We start from the raw sequence: 20,726 nt of genomic DNA, 5'->3' as shown, positions 1-20,726 counted from the left end.
GCTGTACATAAAGTATCAAGCAGTTTTACATCAGCATTACTTTCCCTAATGTTGGGTTACACTGCTAGCTCCAGCAGCCTCCATCCCTACAGACTAAACCTAAACTCTTCTGGGTGGCTCTCAGGTCCTACCTCACACAGGAGCCCAGACTAGCCATGCCCTCCTCGTGTATTCTAACCTGTAGCTTCTACCTCAGCTAGCTGGGGCCATTGTCAATGGCACCTCCACTCTCCTACCCACCACCATACTACACACGGACCACCTCCTTCTCTACTTTTCCCAAGATGCCTTCTCCCTCCCATTCCTCAGGCTTTAGGGGCCCCCTCCAGTTCCCCTTACTGCCTCATAATTAATGCCATTGTTATGCTCAGCCTACCAAATAAATAACCTATACATTGTCAATTCATTTTCAGTAACTCATTGTAGGAGACTGAATAATGCCTCCCCTACCCCAAAGCTATCCACATCCTAGTCCCTGAAACCTATGAATCTATAGCAAAAGGGACTTGCAGATGTGATTAAGTCGAGGATTTTTTTTTTTTTTTTTTTTTGAGACAGGATCTCACTCTGTCTCTAAGGCTGGGGTGCAGTGGCATGATCACAGCTCATTACAGCCTCTGACTCCTGGCTTCAAATGATCCTCCCACCTCAGCCTTCCAAGTAGCTGGGGCCACAGGTGCATGCCACCATGTCTGGCTAATTTTTTGGTATTTTTTTGTAGAGATGGGGTTTCACCATGTTGCCCAGGCTGATCTTGAACTCCTGGCTTCAAATGATCCTCCAGCCTTGGCCTCCCAAAGTGCTGGGATTACAGGAATGAGCCACCATGCCCAGCCTGTAAATTGAGGTTCTGGAGGAAGGAAGATTCTGGATTATCAGGGTGGGCCCAGTGTAACCACAAAGGCTCGTAAAAGAGGGAGGCAGGAGGGTCAGGGTCAGAAAAGGGGATATGACCACAAAGCAGAGATCAGAGAGACTGGAAGATGCTATGCTGCTGGCTTTGAAGATGGAGGACGGCCATGTGCAAGTGGCCTCTAGAAGCCGGAAAAAGCAAGGAAATGGATTCTCTCCTACATCCTCCAGAAGGAACACTGCCCTGCCAACCCACTTTATATCTCTGACTTCCAGAAGAAATGTGTATGTGTTTCAAGTCACTGTGTTTGTGGTAATTCGTTACAACAACGATAGGAATCTAATACCGTTATTTACTACAAACAGCTTTAACTTCCTCTATTATTTCATAAATGCATCTCCTCTCAAAAATTAAGTATAGGCTCATCAAGCACAAGGATTACATCTTTTTATTTTCCATCTCCACTGAGGAGTTCAACACAGTGTCAAGTTCAGATCAAGTACTCAATAATGGAATCTCCCAGCATTTTAAATGTATTAAAAACTAACAGAGGAGACTAAGGGATGGGTCAGTGGGCCAGAGAGTAGCAGAGGGGTGTCTGAGATACTCATGGATGTCCCAAGTTGCAAGTAAGTCACTTCAGCAGACGGGAAGGGAGGAATGGTGCCCTGCTCAGAGGCCGAGTACACACTATGCCCAGTCCTGCCTGACAGAGTCCTGCCTCTAACCTAAAGCAGTTTTTTTCCCATTTCTGGCTTCCAACCTGCATTGTGTCACCAAGTAGTGTGAGAATGGAATCTACAATGGGGAAACCAATGAGCAGTCCCGTAAGTACATATGTATTTTTCCAGTCTTTTAAACTTGTTTTTTTCCCCACCGGTAAAAGAAGGCTGCTATGGTTTGACTGCATTGCCCAAAGTTGATGTGTTGCAAGCTTAATCCCCAGTGCAACAGTGTTGACAGTTGGAACCTTTAAGAAGCAATTAAGTTATAAGGGCTCTGCCCCCATGAATGGATTAATGCCATTATCATTGGAATGGGTTAGTTATCATGGGAATGGGTTCCTGGTAAAAGGATGAGCTCAGTCCCCTTCCCTCTCTCTCACCCATGTGATACCTTCCACCACATGATGACACAGCAAGAAGGCCCTCACCAGATGCCAGCACCTTGATCTTGGACTTCTCAGCCACCACCCTCCAGAACTGTGAGGAAATAAATTTCTTTTCTTTATAAATTAGTCAGTCTCAGGTACTCTGTTATAGCAGCTCAAAACAGACAAGAGCCTATATCATTTTCATCAGGAAAAGAACTTTCTTACACCTCAGAAAAGAACCTTCTTATACCTCCAGATGTAAACACAATACTTAAGTGTGATACTACTTGTGGTCCTAATGTTAACATACAATGGTTGTCCTCAGAGAAGCCCTTCTCCTGGGAGGGGAATGTGGCATGGTGGTTGAGGGTGCAGGCTGGGCCTGAACTTGAATCCCAGCTCTACTACTGACCAGTAATGTGACCTTGAGCAGATCCTTGGATGTCTCTACAGACTGGGGGGACCAACAGCATCCACTTCATAAAGTTGCAGCAAGGATTTAATGAGGCCACGAGAGTTGGATGCCTAGGTCAGCACACTGCCCATGGTAAAAATATGCCCTCAAGAAGCATAGGCTATGGTCAGGAGGCCTCTGGGAACTCAACTGCTGAAGGTGAGCACAGGCTGACCCAAAAGAAGTGAGCCTCACAGCCCAGGCAAAGGTTGGAAGTGAACTTTGTCTGAAGGTCCAGGGAAGGTAGACACCAGGTCAGGTGACAAGCAAGCTATACTTTCTGGGAAAGTTGTGTTTGAGTATTCAAGGTCCCTTTTAAACTTCAGGATCAAAGATAGTAAGAACCCATGGATAGCATTTCACACCCATTTTGTTTTGCAGGGACCAGGTACTAACACTGTACCCTCTTCCTGAAGGTGCTTTTCAAGATACTCCGTGCTGTCAACTTCAAGCAGAATAACCCACAGAAGCCTGTGGTGCCCAGAGCTCTTAAGATATGTTACTCTTGGCTTTCCTAGGAAAAATTAAGTCTGTCCAAAGATCAAACAATTGAACAGTGAGGTGATAAGTAACCTTTGCCTCTCCATTTTTCCAGTACCACCCTTGTGCCTGACATTTTCCCCCCTTCTCTAGTTTCAAAACGCACTCTTGTGAACACACCCTGTATTTATCACTTGTCTCCATATATTTTTAGTTAATGTTTCACAAGAGTATCTATTAGTGGATTTTTCATGTTTCCAAGTGCAAGTTTACCCTCATGCTTTTAAGTCTATGGGTAAAGAGAAAAATAAGAGACAAGAGATGTGACTGGTAGAAGTGAACAAGTAAAAACTTAAGCAGCCCCACAGGCTGTTTTTCAGGTTCGAGTTTTGCTAGCATTGGCTGCAAGTAGAAATTCTGACAATAGGCAGCATTGGGCCCATTTTTTTTTTTTTTTTTAAGACAAAGTTTCACTCTTGTTGCCCATGCTGGAATGTAATGGCACGATCTCGGCTCAACGCAACCTCCACCTCCAGGGTTCAAGCAATTCTCCTGCCTCAGCCTCCTGAGTAGCTGGGATTACAAGCATGCACCACCATGCCTGGCTAATTTTTGTATTTTTAGTAGATATGAGGTTTCTCCATGTTGGTCAGGCTGGTCTCAAACTCCTGACCTCAGGTGATCCGCCCACCTCGGCATCCCAAAGTGCTGGGATTACAGGCGTGAGCCACCGTGCCCAGCCACATTGGGCCAATTCTAATCAGAAGTTGTCCCTTGAAATAAGAGATTTGTAGTCTAAAAGACTATTAACCAATACTGCTCCAAAAGTTTTTCTTAGAGATAATTTATATATATACATACACACATGTCATATGTAATATATGGGTGTGTTATATAGAACATGTTATCTTTCATCAAATGTATCGTTACTAAGATGACATATAGTTATTAAAATCATTTCTTCAATACAGATGCAGTGGCTCACGCCTATAATCCCAGCACTTTGGGAGACTGAGGCGGGCAGATCATTTGAGCCCAGGAGTTGGAGACCATCCTGGGCAACACGGCAAAACCCATGTTGTATTTCTCTACAAGAAATTAAAAAAAAAAAAAATTATCTGGGCATGGTGATGCATGCCTGTAGTCCCAGCTACTTGGAAGGCTGACGTAGGAGGATCACCTGAGCCCGGGGAGGTTGAGGCTGCAGTGAGCTGTGTTTGCGCCACTGCACTCTAACCTGAGTGACACAGTGAAGCGGCCTCAAAAAAACAAACAAAAAAACCAGATGCAAGAAATGTAATAATCGCCCCATTTGATTTTAGCTCACAAGTGGTAATCTGAGAGAAAAGATAATTTAAGATGCTATTCAACAACTGGGGAGATTTGACATGGGCTATGATAATGGCATTGTGGTTACATAGGAGAATGTCTTTGTCCTTAGGAGACAGATGCTGAGGTGTTTAGGGGGGAAGCATCTGGATGTCTGTAATTCATTCTCAAATGACTCAGGGACGGAAGAAAGTGTCTGTCCAGAGAAAGAGAAAGCAAATGTGGAGATGTCAGCAATTAGTGAATCTAGTTGAATGGCAGACTGGCGTTCATTGCACTATTCTTGCCACTTTTCTGTAGATTTGAAATATTTTTTAAAAGATGTTAAAAAAAAGATAGTTCTTGTTATGATTAAGCACAAAAGCCTACTTCCTCCCAGGAAAACAGAACATATGTGTAAAAACACTGGCAATTTTCTAAAATCTTGATTAAAATGCATTGCCAAAATCAGAATATTTTTGTGTAAAATCTTATAACTAAAAATAAAATGCCTGTCTTTACTCCAACCAGTGAGTTAATACATATTCTATATTGGTACATAGCAAAGTCAAAGAATCCATAATAAAAACAAGAATAATATATACAAGACAGCAAAGACACATGGAATGATAAATGCTCAAGATTGGCGGGAAGCTTTTAAGGAATTCTATTAGATTTCCCATTTGTTCTCCAATGTAAATAAGGCCCTAGAATTTTAGAGCTGAGAAACATCAGGGAGAAATACAGTCCCAATAGTTCAGTCCTCAGTTTGTAGGTGATATAAGGCAGAGTCAGAGAAAATTATTTAAGTGTGGAAGTGTACAAGTGTTTCAAAGCTGTAAAGTGCTCTTAAAATCCACCTGGAACCCCTTCCTGTGAGTTACAATCAGCATTAGATCAATGTCCCTTGGAAATGTCCTACTTATTTCATGGAACTCTTTCCAGTAGAAATCAATTTCCTTGGCAATTTTAAATCACGGCAGTTCCAAAAAGTTTGAAGTATTTCCAATTGAACAAGAGTAAGTCAAGTGTTCTCACAAGTTTTTCGAATGGTAACAAAATATATTTGGTAAGGAAAAGGATAATGAGAAATAAAAAGGAGACATGGGACCAACAAATAATAAAAGAGTTGAAAAAATGACCATGTTACCCAATATTTTGATTTGCCAAATAAAACCACAAAGTACTGAGTATCTTCTTTCCACTTCTTAAACCCGCTTCTGAAGCAATACTTCCATTCATTCATTCATGTATTCAAATATTTAAACTGCTAATATGTAAAGACATCAGAAGGACTTCAACGGCCATACTGTAATTTTTTTTTTTTTTTTTTTTTTTTTTTGAGACGGAGTCTCGCTCTGCCGCCCAGGCTGGAGTGCAGTGGCCGGATCTCAGCTCACTGCAGGCTCCGCCTCCCGGGTTCACGCCATTCTCCTGCCTCAGCCTCCCCAGTAGCTGGGACTACAGGCGCCCGCCACCTCGCCTGGCTAGTTTTTTGTATTTTTTAGTAGAGACGGGGTTTCACCGTGTCAGCCAGGATGGTCTCCATCTCCTGACCTCGTGATCCGCCCGCCTCGGCCTCCCAAAGTGCTGGGATTACAGGCTTGAGCCACCGCGCCCGGCCCATACTGTAATTTTTTAAACTATGTAATATTGTCCTTCTATGACAGCATTTTTTCTTTTTTACAGACAGGATCTCACTCTGTCACTCAGGCTGGAGTGCAGTGGCACAATCATGGCTCGCTCTTGCCTCAACCTCCCAGGCTCAAGGAATCCTCCCACCTCAGCCTCTACAGTAGCTGGGACTACAGGCATGTACCACCACACCTGGCTGATTTTTTAAATTTTTCAGTAGAAATGAGGTCTTGCTATGTTGACCAGGCTGGTATCAAACTCCTCACCTTAAGCCGTCCTCCTACCTCAGCCTCCCAAAGTGCTGGGATTACAGGCATGAGCTACTGAACAGGGCAGCATTTTTTTTTTTTGGATATGAAGAAAGTTATTTTTTAAAGTCTAAATATGCAACTAAATTGAAAATAATCCTCTATATCTAAGTTTATGAAATGTGAACTGTGAGCAAATATCATAATTATACATTGGAGGGAAAACATAATCTCAGGGGGAAAAAAATTCAAGCTTACACTTAGGACTCTGAACCATGAAGCAACTGTCGAGATGGACCTTTATTGGATCTTGCCCTTAATTATGGATGGAGTTCATGCAGTCTTAAGCCTGGGTGTCAAAAACCATTAATAATTACCCTTAAATGGCCAACAAAAGGATATTTTCATAATCAGGGTGGTGTGCCTGTAAAGACTATATAAGTCTCACGATTCTGCTCAGCTTTTCAAACTCCTCTTTGATTCTTCTAGCTGTTTCACTATTGGGCGACCAGGTTAGTGTGATTTTGGTACTACCTAGAGCTCCTTCTGTTTGCATTAATACTCTGCTTCCTTTCAGAATTGTGTGAAAGATAATGGTCTGGGGAGAAGGTGAGTTTATGCCATCTGAAGATACTCCCTGTAATTTAGAAGCTAGAAACTGTGGTCAAGTATTCTTGAAGACCACAGCCTGCAGAGTGCAGATCAGGTACATAAAAAGTGAAGAATGCCATTAATTGCTAATAAAAATCTTTGGCTCCAGGGACCATCCCCCCCATCTCCTAACAGATACACTCTAAGAACAGACATTCAACATACTATCTAAGATGGTTTTTTTGTTTGTTTTGTTTTTTTTTTTTTTTTTGCGACGGAGGCTCGCTCTGTCGCCCAGGCTGGAGTGCACTGGCATCGCACTCACTGCAACCTCTGCCTCCCGGGTTCAAGCGATTCTCCTGCCTCAGTCTTCCAAGTAGTTGGGACTACAGGCACGTGCCACTACACCCGGCTAATTTTGGTATAGAGACAGGGTCTCACCATGTTGGCCAGGCTTCCACAGTCTCGAACTCCTGACCTCAAGCGATCCACCCTCCTCGGCCTCCCAAAGTGCTGGGATTACAGGCATGAGCTACCATGCCCGGCCTAAGATGCTTATTTTTAAAACATGTTGGCAGTTAGTGGTGTCATTCCCACCCCAACGTTCTCTTTTCCTTATTCTTCCCCATTTATGCCAAGGAAATGGCCCAATGGCACTAAAATCCTGCTGACAACCCTCAGCACAAAACTCTGCTTCAGCTTTTTGGTAAGTTTTATTTTCTTCCCAATTTATAGGGCACCAGAATGAGCACTAAAAAGTCTCCTGAGGAACTGAAGAGGATTTTTGAAAAATATGCAGCCAAAGAAGGTGATCCAGACCAGTTGTCAAAGGATGAACTGAAGCTATTAATTCAGGCTGAATTCCCCAGTTTACTCAAAGTAAGTGGCCATCCGCAGAGCCCGCTTAATGGGACTGATGGTGGGGAGGGAAGGAGGGGAGAGGACTCTGGTAAAGCTTTATAGGGACCATCGCTTGAGGGAGGACACATGCAGGTGGGCTTTCTTCCCCTTAAGTCAGGCCACATTTCAGAAGGCAAGCTCTCAGAAAACAAGGGCCAAGCCTTCTCTCCCTCCCGCAGCCTCAGCACAGGACTCTGCAGGACTAGCCATGGTAAATGGAAGCAATGCCAAATTATGCCTGGAAGACCCACAAGTCATCAAGCAAACCCACTAAGGCCTTCAGCAAGGATTCAGTAATTCTGTGCCAGGCTTTAGGAAAACAAAGAGGATTGCAAAATAGTGTTAGCTGGCCTTGGATGGGCTTCATTTTTATATGTAAAATCCCTCAACAAGACCAACATTTACTTAGCAGTCTGTTAGGAAAACCCACTGACAAATTGCCTTGTCAGCACTCATTTATATTTCAAAAGCATTTAAATTTGTGTTCATCACTTAAATTTGTGTTAATGAGGCAACCATGCATTTCTAAACAACTTTCAAGAAAGGACTAAATTTCCTGGGCCATAAAGTTTCACATCAAAATCACCCCAGAGTTGTCAAAATCAAAATGTATTCAAGGCAACAGAGTGGAGAGAAGAGCTGATCCTCCTCTCTCCAATATACAGTACTTTCCTTTTGCTAAAGAAAAAACTGACTGAGGACATTTGCTAAAGATGGTAAGGCAACTCACTCCAGGAGGGCCATGGCGATCCATACTGAAACAGGTTCTTGCCATGGGGAGAGAGATTGGGCTCAACTCCTAAATGGACAAGTGGGGATTTACGATCATGGAACAGGATGGGGGGCCAATGGATGGAAAATTACCAGGGAAATATCCAGGATAAGGAGTTTTTGGTTAAATTGCCTTGATAGGATCCTAGCTGAAGGCAGGCCAGGTGATCAGATATTAAGGGTGGTCAGATACAAGGACAAAGAGGGGAAGCCCAAGGTCGGGTCTAGTTAAGCAGAGGACTCAAACGAGACAGTCATTGTCATTTTGCAACTAAAAACCATCTTCACAACAGAAATGACATGCAATTGTTCTTTATGACTCAGTCACTATTTAGCTCTAACTTCAGGAGAGAACATTTCTTCAAATATTTTAACCAGCTCTCCAGATTTTAACCAGAAATGTCCCTTCTGCCAATATGACAATTGGAAAGACTTCTGTTTTTAATACTAAAAAGAAAAAAAGCTGAATTCAATGACCCTGTAATCTGATATTTTCTCATTTTCTTATAGTTGAAATACAGAAGAACTTGTAAAAACAGTTAAAATCACTAGCAGAAAAATGGACTTTTTAATTAAAAAGCAAAACAAGTTAGTGAGACATTTTAAATTTTTAAAAACCCTTTATTTTTTTCTAAAAGGAAGAAAAATAATCATCTAACAGGAAAGCCTAGGCCATGTACTCAAACAAGTTAACTCAAAAGGTAACATGAGTAACTTTTTCTATACTTTATGTCCTTCCTACAAAAAGTACATAAGACATAATCTGGAACAAGGTAGGAAGACAAATGGTAAGTTCTGAAAGTGTACTTACATGTACCTGATTATATTTCCATAAGGTTTCCATTACTAAGGTTTTCCACCATACTCTGTTTCCATATATCATCACCATGTATGGTTTAGAATCTAGTAAAGGCTTCAGGAAAACAGTGTTTCATATTCATAAATCAAAGGCTGAATAAGCAACTTACGGTTTGGTCTTGTAATCAAAGCAAAGTGCTGAGTGTTTTTGTAGGAATCTTAGGGGTTAAAACAGATCTTCCACAGAGATGTGTTGCACAACATTGTGAATCTACTTAGCACTACCGGGCTGTATGCTTAAAAATGATTAAGAGCATAAATTCAATGCTCTGTGTTTTTTACCACAATTTATATATACATATATGTAATATAGTCTAATTTGAAACTGACAAACTGAACGGTTATTTCAATCGGTTTTCTAAGTAGTATTTTGCACAGATAGACTCCTACCTGAAAATCCAAGTAGTAATGGCTTTAAGGTTAGAGTTTTATGGTAGAGACAAAAATTAAGTCCGCTTAAGACACTGCAGGAAGTTCAGTAGTCAAAAAGCCTGCACACGATCTCACATGACATCTTAAGCAGTGGTTCTCCAAGTGTGGTCCCAGAGCAGCAGCACTGGCACCACCTGGGAAGCTGCTGAAACTATAGATTCTCCAGCCTGGACACCACAGCAAGACCTTGTCTCTACTAAAAATTTTCAAAAATTAGCCGGGTGTAGTGGTGCATGCCTTTAGTCCCAACTACTTGGGAGGCTGAGGCAGGAGGATCATTTGAGCCCAGGAGGTGGAAGCTGCAGTGAGCTGTGATCATGTCACTGCACTCCAGCCTGGGTGACAGAGCAAGACCTTGTGTACAGATTCTCGGGCCCCACCCCAGGCCTAGTGAGTCAGAAACTCTGGAGGTGGGGCTGGCAATCTGTATTTGCTAAGGCCAGCACGCCTATCGTGTGATTCTGATGCATGCTAAAGCATGGGAACCATTGAGCCAAAGTCATTTTGCATAACTCAGCGTTTGGGAAAAACTGGGCAGTGGTTAGTTAAGTGGTTGAGTTCTGGAGTCAATGTGTGGACCCCAAAAGGATTATAGAAGGAGCCCTCCCAGCCTGCTGCCTCATGTAATATGTCAGCCCTAGCCCTGGAGCAGGAGACAAACCCAGCTCCCAGGAAAACCTTGGGGCAGGGGTCCTCAACTGTTTGTGCACCATGGGCAATCCAGTGAAGCCCAAAGATCCCTTCTCAGAAGAATGTTTTTAGAGGCATAAAGAAAAAGACCCAAGATTACATAAGAAAACAACTGTATTAAAATACACATTGTATTAAAATAATAAATGTGTGATATGGGGGGGGGGGAAAGGTAGCCAGTTCTATGACACAGAGCAACATGACAGCTAGAGCTGGTCTCCCTCTGTTAGCTATTAGATGCATGTCACTGGAAACCTGGGCTGCCGCCTTCGCACACAGACCCAAGGCCTCTAATTTCTGAGAACGTGTAGCAGTAACTGATTCATTTTTTCTCCCCTCCCCTCTCCCATTCTTTTAGGGTCCAAACACTCTAGATGATCTCTTTCAAGAACTGGACAAGAATGGAGATGGAGAAGTTAGTTTTGAAGAATTCCAAGTATTAGTAAAAAAGATATCCCAGTGAAGGAGAAAACTAAATAGAACCCTGAGCACTGAAGGAAGAGCACCTGTGCTGTGGTTTTATCCTATGTGGAATCCCCCAAAGTCTCTGGTTTAATTATTTGCAATTATAATGATCTGGCTGTGAGGTTCAGTTATTATTAATAAAGAAATTATTAGACATACCTTACTTTGTTAAGTACTGACCCTCATAACATAATAGACTTGAAAGTAACCTCAGTCTGATTCAACTAATTCTATAGATTTAAAAGAGAGCGAGAGAGGGAGGCTGAGGCAGGAAGAACACTTGAACCCCGGAGGTCAAGGTTGCAGTGAGCCATGATCACACCACTGCACTCCAGCCTGGACCACAGAGGGAGACCCCGTCTTAAAAAAAAAAAAAGAAAGAAAGAAATGTGAGGGCCAAGATAGCTGTGTGATCCTGCCCAAAACTACAAAGATGGTGTGGGAGAACTCAAAAGAATCCAGAAATGCCAAACCAACTCCCTTGCTCCACTTTTCTGCCAGAATCACCCTGTTGCTTGCTCTCCTTCCTTAACTCCTCAGCGCTCGGGTCATCTCCAATTTCCACTCTGATCTCACACTATCCACCAGCGAGTGAGAAAAACACTTCACAAACAGACACTTGACATCATGCTATCTCCCAGACTTCGCTGTGCTTTCTTAATGAATGACCCTACAGAAGGAACACAGGACCTAGAGGCGGCCCCACTCATCACTGACCGGGTGGCCTCGCGTCTACCAGCCTAACGCTGTGGTTCTGGCGTGTGACGTGTCATATAAAAGATCACAGGAAGACTTTGGGCCCTCTCAACTCTTGGCATCCTGTATCCTGACAAAACAGCCAGCCCTCAAGTTCAAGTTCCACTTTTCACATCCAGCTGGGGGATGCAGGGGGTGAAGTGACGACAGTGGGGAATATGGAGGCACGAAGCACAGAGAAGGGAAGGGAACTTTCTGCTACCCCTTACCAGATAAGAGTTCAAATGTTAACTTCAAGTTTGTCCAAGTTACCAATGGCTCAAGCTGACCCCAATAGCCTGCTCACAGCAGTGCCCCAGAAGCTAGATTTTTTTTTTTTTTTTTTTTTTGAGACGGAGTCTTGCTGTGTCGCCCAGGCTGGAGTGCAGTGGCCGGATCTCAGCTCATTGCAAGCTCCGCCTCCCGGGTTTTTACGCCATTCTCCTGCCTCAGCCTCCCGAGTAGCTGGGACTACAGGCGCCCACCACCTCGCCCGGCTAGTTTTTTGTATTTTTTAGTAGAGACGGGGTTTCACCGTGTTAGCCAGGATGGTCTCGAACTCCTGACGTCGTGATCCGCCCGTCTCGGCCTCCCAAAGTGCTGGGATTACAGGCTTGAGCCACCGCGCCCGGCCCGAAGCTAGATTTTTATTTCTTCTTTATCCTCGAAACTCTCCTCTGCAAAACACCCATGAAGTATCAAAGTATCAGTATTGGGTCCCATTGCCTTTGAACGGTCTCTCTCAACCTTTCTTATTTTCTTTTTTTTTTTTTTTTTTTTTGAGACAGAGTCTTGCTCTGTCGCCCAGGCTGGAGTGCAGTGGTATGATCTTGGCTCACTGCAACCTCCGCTTCCTGGGCTCAAGCAATTCTCCTGCCTCTCAGCCTCCCAAGTAACTGGGATTACAGGCGTGTGCCCCCACACCCGGCTAATTTTTGTACTTTTAGCAGACACAGGGTTTTACTATGTTGGCCAGGCTGGTCTCAAACTCCTGACCTCAAGTGATCTGCCGGCCTCAGCCTCCCAAAGTGCTAGGATTACAGGTCACACCCAGCCTCTCTCAACCTTTCTTAAGCCATTATCACCCTCCTAAGGAGCCTTGTTAAACACTTGTTTCTAATCGCCACCCTCCAGGAAATTTTAACTCCAGAGATGTCTTGTGCATCTGTTTATGTGCTGTGTGCATATCTGCGCTTTAGACATGAAGATTTTTTTTAACCCCACTGCTGCCCTCCCCACCAAAAACCCAATTGTAACCCCCTTGGGAGTGACATGATATGCTTTTGAACAATGTTCTTCAAGCAGTTTATTATTTTTACCTCACTCTCTAAAGCCCAGACTGCCACACTATACTTCCTGTAGTTGACATCAGAAAGATATGGGATCATTTCCGCTTTCAAAATGTAGAAAATGATGCTACTGAAGGAGTTTCAAACTACATAAGCCCTCTAAAGATTCTGCTATACGGCCCTGCCCTCAAGCTGAAAATCACTGCCTGCAAAGTACTGCCTTTGACTTATTTTCAGTGTTAGGGATTTTTTGTGTTTTTTTGTTTTTTGTTGTTGTTGTTTTCGTTTTTTTTGTTGTTTTTTGTTTGTTTCTGTTTTTTTGATAGGGTCTTGCTCAGTAGCCCAGGCTGGAGTGCATTGGCATCTTCAGGGCTCACTGCAGTCTTGACCTCCTGGGCTCAAGGGATCCTCCCACCTCAGTCTCCCAAGTAGCTGGGACTACAGGCATGTGCTACTATGCCTGGCTAATTTTTATTTTTTTACTTTTTGTAGAGACAGGGGTCTCCCTGTGTCGCCCAGGCTAGTCTCAAACTCGTGGGCTCAAGCAATCCACCCACCTTCATCTCCCAAAGTGCTGGGATTACAGGCATGAGCCACCATGCCTGGCCTTTTTTTTTTTTTTTTTATCCAATGAACTTGAATGTGTATGCTGGGTTCTTCTGTCAAGTTGGCTGCTGTCATTTTTCCAGAAGCTGGATGACTCTCTGAAGTGGGCAGAGGAGCACATACCCACACTCCCACCTCATCTACCCATAAAAGGCTGGGCAGGCCCAGGGTTCTCTCTGGGGTGTTTGAGCTCAGAGAGAGAGAAGTAGCGGTTGATATAAGCACAGGGGTGGTGGGGACAGGGTGACCAAAGTGAACTGGGCACAAGATGAGTAGCTGGTATATAGTGACTTGGAAGGCAAGGTGCTTGAGATTTCCTGGAAAATCTCTGCAAGTGCACAGTAGAAACTATTATCATTGGTTACGTACTTCAAGAGGACTGGGCAGATGGCGGGGGCAGGAATAAGAGAGCCACTACTCACTTGACAAACTCTTGGACATTTTGATTTCTGAGCCATATGGATGTGTGTCCTATCAAAAAGAAGAAATGAAAATGTTCAATAGTAAGAGAACACTTTGTAAATGTCTGGCTGCTGCTCTTTGTGATTAGCCTCTCAGCACTCTTATTTGGAATAATCCGAAAAATACAACTATCTAAATTTTGGGAGGAGAGTATACTTGTGGAGATTTGGGAAGAAAGAAAATAAGTATGGAAGTTTCCCCTAATAATAAAATGAACTTCATTGGAAGCCATTTCAAACATTTAGAAAGCTAACTAGAAAAATAGAAAAGTGGCAAGGCGCAGTGGCTCACGCCTGTAATCCCACCACTTTGGGAGGCCAAGGCAGGTGGATCGCTTGAGTCTAATAGTTCAAGACTAGCCTGGGCAACATGACGAAACTCTACAAAAAATACAAAAATTAGCCAGGCATAGTGGCACACACCTACAATCCCAGTTACTCAGGAGGCTGAGGCAGGAGGATTACCTGAGCCCGGGAGGTGGAGGTTGCAGTGAGCCAAGATTGTGCCATTGCACTCCAGTCCAGTCTGGGTGACAGAGCAAGACTCTATCTCAAAAAAAAAAAAAAAAGGTGATTTCTAACTCACCAAGAAACAGAGGAGATTTTATAAACAGTTGAGGGACCGTTTAAATACAATTTGTATCATTCTAACTCAACACAAGAACATTCTCATGGTATTAAAACTCTTAAACATTTCTAATGACTCATTACATTCCACTGTACAGATACCCCATAATAGTCTTAACTATTTCCCCATTGTGGGGCATTTAGATTGTTGTCATTTCCAATTCTTCCAAATGTTATGATGAGTAGACTGTTGTCATCGCTAATTCTTCTAAATGTAATGAGTACCTATTCATATTTCTGTCAACATTTCCGATTTCCTTAGGAGAATTTCTGAGAAGTAAATGTCTGAGTCAGAGGGTATGGATTTTGTATGGTTTATCAAACAGACCACCTAACTGATTTCCCAAAAGGTTGTATGGATTCATAACTCTACAGGCAGGAAGGAGAATGCCAGCTTCACTCCCCAGGGAGCATTTGCTGGTCTCATTTTAACAACTGTTTTGTTCATGATGGTGCACATTTTTTATCTGTTGCTGGTTGTGATAAGAATCCCTTACTATTTCACCATGAAGTTTACTGTCAGCTATTGCTTTAAGAAAGATACTCTTCTTCTTCTTTTTTTTTTTTTTTTTTTGTTGAGACAGAGTCTCCCTGTGTCGCCCAGACAGGAGTGCAGTGGCCGGATCTCAGCTCACTGCAAGCTCCGCCTCCCGGGTTCACGCCATTCTCCTGCCTCAGCCTCCCGAGTAGCTGGGACTATAGGCGCCCGCCACCTCGCCCGGCTAGTTTTTGTATTTTTTAGTAGAGACGGGGTTTCACCGTGTTAGCCAGGATGGTCTCGATCTCCTGACCTTGTGATCCGCCCGTCTCGGCCTCCCAAAGTGCTGGGATTACAGGCTTGAGCCAACGCGCCCGGCCTCTTCTTCTTCTTTAAGAAGTACTGGTCTCTTCCTAGTTCATTGTGAGACTGCGGGCACCAGGTTTCGATATCGAGCATGTATGGCGCTACAGGGTTTCTCTCTTTTGTTCAATCAATATAATGTGTTAATTTAATTCCCAGGATAAACACACTACCCAGTCATGATCATTCTTTAATGCTGTTAAATTGGATGTTCTAATATTTTATTTGAGATTTTTCACATCTTCATTCCTAACCAACGTTAGTCTATGGTTTGGGTTTTTATTATTTGCGGTGTGTGTTTTGTTCGGTTCTGATACCTAGCTCATGCTAGCTTCTCATTTTAGCCTATGTTCATTCTAGGTATCAATTAGCCCCTCGCAGAGTTAATATACATTATCTATTTCAATTCCAACATATATAAAGTACCTATTATGGGCAAGGCACTATACGAGATGCCATGAGAGATACAAATTTCCAGACCTCTGAGATTCTAAGTCAGTAAGTCTGGGACCAGGTCAGGGGAAGGATTCCTCAGAAAAGTAGCATTTCAACTGCACTTTGTAGAAAGAACCTTGAGGGGAGCATGCAGGAAAGGGGCAGCAGTGGGCATTCAGAGAGAGAGAAAATAGCCCGAGCAAACACATCATGCCCAAATGCAAGGCCGTTCAGAGAACGCGCACACCCTGTTTGGGGTGGAATGTCAAGTATGAGGAATGAAGAGGGCACACCCGCTTCAGATCATGAAAGTCTTTGGTCGCCATGCTGAGTCCACCCAAGGTCACAAAGGGAGTAAGAAGGTGTAGGAGTCACAGAATGACAAAAAAAAAAAAAAAAAAAGTATATATTCAAGGTGTACAACAAGATGTTTTCATCTATGTATACACTGTGGGAGGATTACCACAAGTAAGCTAACATATTCATCACTTCACGTAGTTACTGTTGTGTGTGTGTGATGAGAGCAATGAAGATCTACTCTCTTAGCAAAGTTCAGCCTCCCAAAGTGCTGGGATTACACTGTTATTAACTATGGTCCCCATGCTCTACATTAGATCTCCAGAATTTATTCATCTTATAACTGCAAGTTTGTGTCCTTTGACCAACATCTCCCCATTTTTCCCACTCCCATTTCACCCTGGTAATATCACTCTACCCTCGGCTTCTACTTTGATTGTTTTAGATGCCACATATAAGTGAGATTATACAGTATTTGTCCTTCTGTGCCTGGGTTATTAACATAATGTCCTCCAGGGTCATCCATGTTGTTGCAAATGGCAGAATTTCCTTCTTTTTTGAAGCTAAGTAGTACACACCCCACATACTCCATTTTCTTTATGAACACTTAGATTGATTATGTATCTTGGTTATTATGAATAATGCTGCAACAAACATGAGTGCAGATATCTCTTGAACATACTAGTTTCATATCTTTTGGTATGTTTTGGATACCCAGTAGTGGGGTAGGTGGATCATATGGTAGCTCTATTTTTAATTTTTTGAGGCACCTCCACACTATTTTCCATAATAGCAATGCCAATTTACATTCCCACCAAGAGTTTGCAAGGGTTCCCTTTCAGGAGAATTTTTCTTTCTTTCTTTTTTTTTTTTTTTTAGACAGAGTCGGACTCTGTCACCCAGGCTAGAGTGCAGTGGCGTGATCATGGCTCACTGCAGCCTCGACCTCAGGCTCAGGTGATCCTCCCACCTCAGCATCCTGAGTAGCTGGAACTACAGGTGCACACCACCATGCCCAGTTAACTTTTAAATTTATTTTTTATTATTTATTTATTATTTTTTGAGATGGAGTCTTGCTCTGTCGCCAGGCTGGAGTGCAGTCGCACGATCTCAGCTCCCTACAACCTCCACCTCTCGGGTTCACGCAATTCCCCTGCCTCAGCCTCCTGAGCAGCTGGGACTACAGGCACATGCCACCATGCCCGGCTAATTTTTTTGAATTTTAGTAGAGACAGGGTTTCACTGTGTTGGCCAGGATGGTCTCGATCTCCTGACCTCGTGATCCACCTGCCTCAGCCTCCCAAAGTGCCAGGATTACTTTTTTATTTTTTTGTAGACATGAGGTATCACCATGTTGACCAGGCTGGTCTTGAACTCCTGGGCTTAAGCGATGCTCCTACCTTGGCTGCCCAAAGTGCTTAGATTACAGGTGTGAGCCACCGTGCCCAGGCAAGAACTTTTCTTTCTCTGAGTAGAAAAAAGTTACCTCAGCCAACACTCTGATGTCAACTCTAAACCTGCTATCTCCACAGAGGCAGTATCAAAGGAGTATTAGGCTCCCAGAGTGATCTGTAACAAGCTATTTAACCCATATTATTGCTGTATTTTTTTTCTTTTTTTTTTTTGAGACAGCATTTCACTCTTGTTGCCCAGGCTGGAGTGCAATGGCACGATCTCGGCTCACTGCAACCTCTGCCTCCTGGTTTCAAGTGATTCTTCTACCTTAGCCTCCCAGTAGCTGGGATTACAGGCACCCGCCACCACGCCCAGCTAATTTTTTGTATTTTTAGTAGAGACAGGGTTTCACTGTGTTGGCCAGGCTGGTCTCAAACTCCTGACCGCAGGCAAGCCACCAGCCTCAGCCTCCCAAAGTGCTGGGATTACTGGTGTGAGTCACCACACCTGGCCTATAGCTGTATTCCTAACGACTGCTTTTGTAGAAAAAACGTTTTTTAGCCCTAACTAACCTCCAAGTGATTTCTATATGATCTTTTTAATAGTCAGGAGATGCTTACTTCAACACTCTAAATGCAAACAAATCCTCAAAGTAATCAAAATTGCCTAAAAGATAACTCTAAGTGGGCCGTCTGGGTTTTTTCCAACACCTCTTAATTTCCATTCCATATGAAGTTGTTGAAAAATAATAGAGATGAGGAAAATATTTTAAACAGGGCTTCAACTAAAGGCAGGAAAATGTTATGCATTAATTAATTATACTTAATGTATAACAAAAATCAACTTTCACCCAAATCAGCTTTTAATTATGTGGCTGTTTCACAAATCTACGATGGTAGATGTAAAATTCACTTAACCCTGAAAATTCCTGGATCAAAAAGGGATAAATGACGTCATACCTATGATAAATAATGAAAATTGAAATAATATCAAATACCGAAATCTCAAATATCCATTTGCATCTTGTTAAAATGCTTTGAATTTCTCCCTGTTCCTTTCCAATACCACCATCCAAGTGTGCACGTGTGTGTTGATGTCTTCTGAAGGTGGAACATGAATTCTGTCTTCAGGGTGTAATAGCTTATGTAAATTCAGAATTTTTAGTTACCTTTTTCAACAAACAGAAAAGAAATGCTTAGAGTTAAGCACATTCACATGCCTACACATTAGACTGAGATTGTTCATATATATATGTATATATATGTGTGTATATATGTGTGTGTGTGTATATATATATGCCTCAAAACCTGAAAATATTCAAAACACAAAGTCCAAAATGCTGTGAACTACCCTACAGATGAACTGGAGAGATCTGAAGCCAAATTCAAGGTCAAGGATGTCAGCAGCAGCCATGTGACTGATATAGAGTTAGAATGTAAGTCAGCAACAGCTACGCTCCTGGTTATGTACCATCTAGAAGGCAGCTGAGACTACTCTGAAGCAGGGCCAAAAACCAGAGTTGCTACAGAACCTTAAGTATTCTGCAAAGTCCCAGAGCCTTCACTTTCACCTTGTGGATTGAGCAGAGAAATGACATAACAAAATAAATTGTACTCATTCTCTCCTGGGCACTCTGAGGCGCAGAAAGAGTCTACCTTAACCCTTAAGGAAAAATCTGTTTCTCTTTTTATGTGTGTAAAGAGACACCCTCTCTTGGATCTGTTCTGGATGCCAGTGTCTCTACTGATTTCATCATCAGCCATAGCACTAATCATGCATGCCAAAGGAGGGTTATGATGGCCCATGGACAGATTTTAGGAGTAAATATTCCCTATAGAAGGCTCCTGGTTTCCAAATTGTTTACTTTCCTAGCTAGAAGAGCCAGAATGACCAATCCCCACAAAGTAACTGTTATTTGCTCAAGCTTAAGTAACTCTGCAGGCTTCATGGTGCTTGCTGCCTTATGATTCTACCTCCTTAGTCTTTTTTTTTAATAAGACTTCTGACATCGATACAAATGCTGGCTCTTAAGGCTATTTTTCTCCAACAAACTGATTGCAGGCCATAAAGATGTTCAATAGCAATTAGCTTTTATTGTTCTCATCTCACTTATGTGTATAGGAGCCATCAAAATGTAAAATGCGCACATCCTCTGACTTAGCAACTCCCCTTCTAGGAATTTATCCCTGCAGATGTGTTCACGCATGGGTGCAAGGATATATGTACATGGATACTAATTTGCAGCATAATTTAAAGAGCAAAATAATGGACACAAACTAAATATGAGACTGGTTAAATAAATAAGGATGCAGCCATGTAGCATACAGCAGGGCAAGCACACCAAAGATATCCCTGCACATTGATGTGGAGTGATCAGTATATAAAGCAAGGTGGGAACAGTGTCTGCAGCATGCTACAAAGTTGTTTTGTTTGGTTTTGTTTTGAGACAGGGTCTCGCTCAGTCACCCAGGCTGGAGTGTAGCGGCGCGACCACAGCTCACTGCAGCTCAACCTCCCGAGCTCAAGTGATCCTCCCACCTCAGTCTTCCGAGTAGCTAGGACTATAGGTGCATGCCACCATGCACAGCTAATTTTATTTATTTATTGTAGAGGCAAGGTGTAACTATGTTTCCCAGGCTGCTCTCCAACTCCAAGACTCAAGCAGTCCTCCCGCCTCAGCCTCCCAAAGTGCAGGGATTACAGGCATGAGACACTGCACCCAGCCAAGATTTTTTTTTAAAGGGAATACATATTCATACGTGTGTGGCTAAGTGGGTACACACACACACAAACACACACACACTAATCTCTGAAATAACTAAAGAAATGCATCAGCTGAGTTCCTGTAGTTCCAGCTACTTGAGAAGTTGAGGTGGGAAAATAACTTGAGCTCAGGAGTTCGAGGCTGTTGTGTGCTATGATCAAACCTGTGAATATCCAGCCTGGGTAACATAGTGAGACGGCCCATCTCTTTAAAAAGAAAAAAAGAAAGAATGAAATGGATCAAAGTACTTGCCACTGGGGAAGGGAACTGAAGTGAGGTGGTGGCAAAGGAGAGACAGTTCTGTACCTTTTCTGCAGGGCTTAACTTCTTTACCCTGTGTATAAAATTTTTTTTTTCTTTTTTTTTTTTTTTTGAGGTGGAGTCTCGCTCTGTAGCCCAGGCTGGAGTGCAGTGGCGCAATCTCGGCTCACTGGAAGCTCGTCTCCCAGGTTCACGCCATTTTCCTGCCTCAGCCTTCCGAGTAGCTGGGACTACAGG

At 43.0% G+C, this 20,726-nt stretch overlaps 2 protein-coding genes across 4 annotated transcripts in view; one reads left to right on the top strand and one right to left on the bottom strand.

The window, feature by feature from the left end:
- LOC105478168 (CTP synthase 2) overlaps window positions 1–20,726 on the bottom strand; it is a 124,300-nt gene that overhangs the window by 52,409 nt on the left and 51,165 nt on the right. The window lies entirely within an intron of this gene.
- Window positions 7,407–10,776, top strand: LOC105478167 (S100 calcium binding protein G). Its single transcript, XM_011735219.3, has 2 exons — window positions 7,407–7,541; window positions 10,672–10,776. Exons 1-2 carry the CDS (start codon window positions 7,407–7,409, stop codon window positions 10,774–10,776), a joined length of 240 nt encoding a protein of 79 aa, XP_011733521.1.

The sequence above is a fragment of the Macaca nemestrina genome, chromosome X (assembly GCF_043159975.1).
Source record: "Macaca nemestrina isolate mMacNem1 chromosome X, mMacNem.hap1, whole genome shotgun sequence".
In the NCBI taxonomy this organism is placed as follows: domain Eukaryota; kingdom Metazoa; phylum Chordata; class Mammalia; order Primates; family Cercopithecidae; genus Macaca; species Macaca nemestrina.
The sequence above is the reverse complement of the archived record's forward strand: the minus strand, read 5'-3'. Positions and strand labels throughout refer to the sequence as shown.

Coding starts and splice junctions, on each gene's coding strand:
- LOC105478167 (XM_011735219.3), top strand. CDS start 7,407: ATGAGCACTAAAAAGTCTCCTGAGGAACTGAAGAGGATTTTTGAAAAA. Junction 7,542..10,671: donor AATTCCCCAGTTTACTCAAA/GTAAGTGGCCAT, acceptor CCATTCTTTTAG/GGTCCAAACACTCTAGATGA.